Here is a 6,725-nt window from a genome sequence, read left to right on the forward strand (position 1 = left end):
TTTATGATTTGTTACTGATAAAATGGCACACATATGAAGTGTAAATGAATTATTTCTCAAATTGACCCAATTTATTAACGTTAAGGGTAAAATTGTTGTTGGCTTTCAACGTTAGGGGTAAAATTGCACCATATTAGACGTTATGGGTAAAATTGCTCCTGGCCTACACGTTAGGATATCTCGGGTATCTCCATAGCCATATTTAATCCAAATCAACTTTGTTTCTTTAATCTTTTTTAAAACCATTTACATATCTGCTATTAGTTCTTGAAATGCATCAGTAGATACACTATTGTGTTGCTCATTATCCCAAAGCAATTTCATTTCCAAGCCCCTATGGTGTACTTGTTTGACTTCTCATATGTAGAATAATTTTTGTGATAAATAGAGGCTGCATCAACAGTTATATGTTCCAATTCCACGTACCTCTTATATATGAATATCCTCAATTAAAAATAACACAATTCAAATTTAATCAATGGTAGAAGAAATTGGTTTACCAGCATCATTCTTGTCTATGTCAGTTCTCTGTTTCACATAATAGATTCCATTTTTGCTTGGAATGTAACGAGTGTTAAAAACCCTTAATGCAGACTACTGTCATTGAGAATGCAACATTTCACAAGAAAAAAAGAGACTACAGTAATGCAAAATATGCAAATTTACGGATTAAACCTCTGTTTGGGGTAAAAATAGAACTTAGTTTCATGGTAGGGCATGATTGAAAAATAATTTCAACCAAGGGGTTGTTTCTTAACGTTACCACTGCCCAAGGCTGACTTGTGCAGTGAACCATTCTCGTAAAGGGATGGGTTAATTTTGTTTTGTACCCATTTCGGCGTCTGCTACGCCAGAATGGGTATAAAACAAATTGATCCATCCATTTCTTCACCTGCACAAAGCAAAGAATATTTCTTTGCTTAATTTGCGCCAGGAATATTGTACCCATTCGGGCGTACCTGACGCCAGAATGGGTACATCTCCATGCAATCACCATTACGGCTACAAGTACGCCATAATAGTGACAACTCTAAGTGATATGTGACAATTAGGGTAAGGTAGCCCTAATGGTACAAAAATTAACCAAGCTCAGAAAAACAGCCCCTTATGCTGAATAATTTCCTAACCATTACCAATTGTATAATTAATTATAATTTTAACCCCAAACAAAGGTTTAATCCCAGATTTACATGAAGATAATTTTGAACATGAAAAGAGGAGAAAACCTGCGAGAAGCCATATTTATTTCCTTTGGATAAAGGAGCATGCTTCTTGAGTGCGTCCACAAATTCACAAGGGACTCAATTTCAAAATTTTTTGCAGCTAAAGGCTCAGTCATATTTGTAACTCCGGTCATGGGTCACATTGAAAACACAAAGCCAAGCAATTATCATAATTAAGCATAAACACCACCATAAGTACATAAATGCTTACGGTCTACCAATATCTCATAATCCAAGAATTAAATAACCAACTAAACAATTTAACCCGTCAATACTATTCATTTAAAATTTAGTAAATGATCAAATCCAATAATATAATTAATCCTAATAAATGTCTATGAAATTTGCTAATGGGAGTAAGATGCTTGTGTTAGCCAGACTGAATGCAGTAAAACCTGAAAATCTAGTAAATAGGAGAACATTTGACCCTAGCCTGAAAATTTCAACATGACAATTGGTGAGCTGTCTAATTAATAAACATAATTAGGAATATTTATATATATACACATATACACGTACAGTTCATATATATTATATATCATGAAATCATTAAAATTAAATATATGACATTCCAAACCCGACTCTTTATTACATATAATACCCTAAAGTTATTATATTTATTTTGAGGGCCCTAGCTAAACTTAAGTGAAATATGTCTAATGGTCTTATAGTGTTTAACATCAAAATAGTTATGGGTTATCGTCTATTCTTGCAAGACACACAACCTTGAGACTTCATAATATAAGTACTTTTATAACCGTACTGCTATCGTCTAATCTTGCAAGACACAGTACCAAACCCAATTCAAGATTTAATAACACCCTATCGTCTCCTCTTTCAAGACAGGTGTATGCGATCACAGTATCAACAAACCTGCAGGCCATTGTACCTATCCACTTAAGCTAGCTATTTATGTTTTATGCTAATCCAAATATAATCCAACACAATTTCAAAATTCGTAATCTTCTAAACTTGTATATATTTCTCTTTTTACCATGGTATAATTTCATGACTAATTATCTTGGTAGATAAATACATGAGCAACCCGATTTTAAGAGAAACAAAGTCTTATATTAATAAATTCAACTATATATAGAACATATAAAACTTCACACATCAAATCACTATATGTATAAATAAAGATAACTAAAATACTCAACATTTATTTTATTATTCTATGACAATATATCAATAGACAATCACATAAATAGATAAATATATATAAACATAATCAATTAAGTTTATCTCTCGACCGAAAATGCTAATTAATTTGTTCAGGTTCTAACTGAACCTTTGCTTACTCCCCGGAGTTTCGCCGGAGTGTGATGGTCGACCGCCGGAAGTTGATTGAAGTTGTTAGAAACGCGAACGGAGACTACTAAAATCGGCTAAAGGGTGGAGATCTAACACTTTTTCGGTGAAAATACCCCCTCTGATCATCATACTTTTTGCTCAGAAAATATCAATATTAGTCTTGAAATGTTCCTCGTGAAATAATTAAAATAGTAACTAATTTGAAGGTTTAAATTACTGTAATTATAGGTTCACAAACAATAGTTACTAATTTGTTCCAAGCAAAATGTAAATGTTACTGTTGATTCTACTAAAAGGAGCTGTTTGGATTCGCAAATTTGGAGTCTTCAGTACCATTTTACTATAATAACTATAGCACAGGCAAAGGAAGCTAGGTCTCACCAAAAATCCAAACATTTATAAAGAAGATTTCATCTCATTCCAGAAATAGTTGGAAAAGGAGACATATTTATGTAGACAATAGCTTCAGCTCATAATCTAGCTGATCCACTCACAAAACCAATGACTGTTATAGTTAAATAGGCATCTTTAAACAATAGGCCTTAAATAATATATTGATTGACACTAGTGCAAATGGGAGATTGTTTATGCTCTACTGTCATACATTGTATATATTATAAATATTTGTTCGCAATAAATAAAATGTTTGTTTATTCTTAAAGAGTTGAGAACACAAGATAGATTTTCTTGATAATAATATACTTTAAATATTCATGGTCGTGAGAATTAATAAATGGAGATTATCAATTCATAGACCATCACCTCTATTCATCTTTTTAGGCAAGTAGTGAATCTTATACTACTTGACATGTATATGTAGTGTGGCAAGAGACCAGTTGAGATAAGATTTCATTATCCTGCTAGAACATAGATAAGATCTTACGATTTTTAATATTCTTTGATAGAGTAAAGTCTGGCCACGTACAAAAGACTTCAGACGAAGTCTTATTTTATAAGAGAATTGGATAACATGTTCACAATTAGGGTTTTGATAAACTGTAATCCTAGTTAAGATCAGGATCTTGTACTGAAAAAGACACAGGAAACAACATAGCTCTTAGGAAACATACATTGTCCTTGACAATACAATGAACCAAAAATAAATACTCTATTAATTATAAATTTATTATTTAAACACTGATTTGGGTCTCCGTGACCGAGATAAAAAGCTAGGTTTTTGCTGCTAAATAACTACTAGCATATCAATTTTTTTATTATAAAATAATCTTATCTAATTGAACTATTGTTGGAGCTAAATCAACATAAGAAGATTAAGCAAAAGTACATCCAGCTTTTGTATTACATTCATCATCCGAAAGAACATCTGAAGGACTCAATCTACAAGTTGTCTCTCAAATGATTTCCAACAATTCAACGATCCAACGAACATAAAATAAATTCTGACTGAAAAAATCAAGCTTCAAACACTTATCCAAAACATCACCTTCCAGTTTAACATTCCAACACCCTTGAATGTTGAGATGTGAAAGAGCCTTGCAATGAGTAAGTATGGCTTGAAGACCACATTCGTCAAAAGTCCCAAAACAAATATCAAGTTTCTTTAGACCTGGCATTGTATTTGCTATCACTATAGCTTCACTATTATCAATTTCATTAAGCATCACAGATCTCAAGTTTCTTCTCAGCTCAGTTAGGCCTTTACAGTTGTTCCCAAATTCTCCAATCCCTTTGCTTGTGATATCCAAACAATGACTAATGTCTAAAACACTTAAATTCACTAGTGAACGAGCATGTGTTTCCACCATTTTATCTGTCACTTCACTCATTGGAATTTTCAGCACTTTCAGGTTTTTCCCCCTACAAATACAGAAACATATATCTTTCATGTATGTAAATCAAATGTTTATGTTCAAATATGAAACTTAAGGAAAGTCAGAATGTAATTTCTCCTTATTAGGCAAAAAATGTTAATTCAAATATGAAACTTAAGCAAAATCTGCAATTTTCCAAAATAAGTCTACATTTAATCCATTGATTGGCTATCTAAAATTTAATCCATTGGCTATCTGAAATTCAATATATTTTTACTCAAATAAAATCAAATCGATATGTCAAATAATTATAATCATACTCTCTGTAATGAACAATCCATTGGCTATCTCTCAAATTCATATGGTTTTCAGACATATCTCAATACTGATAATCATACTCTCTTTAATAATATCTCAAATTAAAGAAACCATTTTTAAACATTGAAATAGCATAAAAAAATAAGAAAATATTTATAATCAATTACCAGTTAGCAACGGAAATGAAGCCTCGATTTCCAAGCTTGAAGGCAGAGATCAACCGAAATAAACCTCTACTGCGGTTCATAAGATTATGTGCCACGGAGTCAAAATCCTCGACAGAACGTTGTCGTTTCCGGCACCAGTTCTGGATGTTGATTTCAGACCAACAATAAGGTCCTGAAACGCATGCTAACCAATTTTTGCAGACCAACGAAACCAATCCTACCCTTTCTTCTATCGAGATTCTGACGAGTATGAGTGCTAGTATTTCCGGATTGAGATCATTCCACCGGGAAGAAGAAGATGAAGACCTTTTGGACATTTCAACATTATCAATGTTTTCTTTCTTCTGCAGATCGAGATTTGCCATTACAACTGAACAGTGGAGGAGCTCGGACCTAAACCTCGGAGGGGCTTCACCATGTAAGAAAAAAGAAATTAAAAGCTACATAACGTATTTATAAAAATAAAAAAAACATTACAAAATGCAAATTCTATCATAAAATATGAGTACATAGTTTTTTTTTCACCCATACTAAGAAAAGAAATACCTAAAAGGTGGCAGTTTACCCCTTCTTGATGTCATATTATAAAAAACATTACAAAATTCAATTTGATCAAAACCCCTAAAATTTAACATATTATCAATTCCATTAAAATTCCTAAATTAAATATCATCAATTCAATTAAACGCCTAAAATTTAACATATTATCAATTAAATTTAATCAAAACACCTAAATATCACATTAAATATCATCAATGAGTTCAGATATGATCTGCTGGACAGAAATTCCACAGTTTTGTCAATCAGCTTTCCTTTGTAATTTAGGATAGATTTGGTTAGTTATTTTTCTCTTGTTACTGGATACTTGTGTAATTCTTTGATTTCTTCTGAATAAAATTGTTTAGGGATCCTGTGTTGAGAGTGGGGGGTGCCAACATAGTTGGGATGCCTGCAATCAACACTCCCTGATTGCCAGCCTTTCACACAAAAAAAAAAGAAACATTTCAAATTAAAACCCCAAACTAAATATCATAAATTCAATTGAACCCTAAAAATATCACATTATCCATTCAATTCAATCAAATCAATTGAACCCTAAAATCAAGACTCCTATCAACTCCATTAGAGACGTTAACTATCCGATTATCAATTCCATTTAATAAAAACCCATAAAACTAAAACACTAAAATAAAAAACCCTAAATAATTTAAAATCCTAAATTGAAGACTTACCTCTTTATCTCTCTCATCCTCTCTCTCTCTTCCTCTACAGGCCGCCGCAGCAGTAAGAGTTCCTCCCGTCGGGGACAACGGAGTTAGGCTTCTCTTCTTTCTGGCAGAAGCTTGCCTGCTTTCACAATGGAGAGGAGCTGTTCCTTAAGAAATTCCAATTTTATTTCCTTACTCAAGAAAGCATAGCGCCTGTCCCTTTTATACACATATTACCATCCTCACGAGGGTGTTTTGAATATTTTTGTAAAGTTGTATTATTTAAATATTTATAAAGATGTTTATTTTAGTTTATTATTTGATTAAATATTTTTAAGAATATGAAATAATATTTATTTTCTTTATTTACTTTAAATATCATTTTAGACATCAGAAATTTTAGTAATAAATATTTTTATTATAAATTCTTTTTTCCAAATGTATTTTACTTAGGAAAGTGTAGATTTACTGTTAACTTACGAAAATGATAGAATTACTGCGGAGCATTAAAAAAGCTCAGAAGGCGAGTCCATATTCGATGACGAAACTCTAATGGGAAAAACATGTAAATTTGATTAATTTGTCATCAGACAGCTTGTTCTTGCCGGGCAATATATGTCTTTTTTTCATATTTCCTTTTTTCTTTTATTCCAATTGCATCTTGCAAATATTGTCTCGTTTGAGGTTTCTTTTGCTTGAGGTTTTGTTCCATAAGATTGTGAG

At 32.0% G+C, this 6,725-nt stretch overlaps 1 protein-coding gene across 1 annotated transcript; it reads right to left on the reverse strand.

Moving 5' to 3' along the window:
- Nucleotides 1-3,693: 3,693 nt before the first annotated feature.
- Nucleotides 3,694-6,189, reverse strand: LOC136201446 (F-box protein FBW2-like). Its single transcript, XM_065992106.1, has 3 exons — nucleotides 6,027-6,189; nucleotides 4,795-5,203; nucleotides 3,694-4,355 (listed from the first exon to the last, which is right to left on the reverse strand). The coding sequence occupies exons 2-3, from the start codon at nucleotides 5,157-5,159 to the stop codon at nucleotides 3,890-3,892; spliced, it is 831 nt and encodes a 276-aa protein (XP_065848178.1). The 5' UTR covers nucleotides 5,160-5,203; nucleotides 6,027-6,189; the 3' UTR covers nucleotides 3,694-3,889.
- Nucleotides 6,190-6,725: the final 536 nt, after the last annotated feature.

The sequence above is a fragment of the Euphorbia lathyris genome, chromosome 7 (assembly GCF_963576675.1).
Source record: "Euphorbia lathyris chromosome 7, ddEupLath1.1, whole genome shotgun sequence".
In the NCBI taxonomy this organism is placed as follows: Eukaryota; Viridiplantae; Streptophyta; class Magnoliopsida; order Malpighiales; family Euphorbiaceae; genus Euphorbia; species Euphorbia lathyris.

Excerpts from the sequence above, each read along its gene's own strand:
- LOC136201446 (XM_065992106.1), bottom strand. The coding sequence starts at position 5,159 with ATGGCAAATCTCGATCTGCAGAAGAAAGAAAACATTGATAATGTTGAA. Across the intron at positions 4,356-4,794 it reads TTCATTTCCGTTGCTAACTG|GGGGAAAAACCTGAAAGTGC; the intron begins GTAATTGATTAT and ends CTGTATTTGTAG.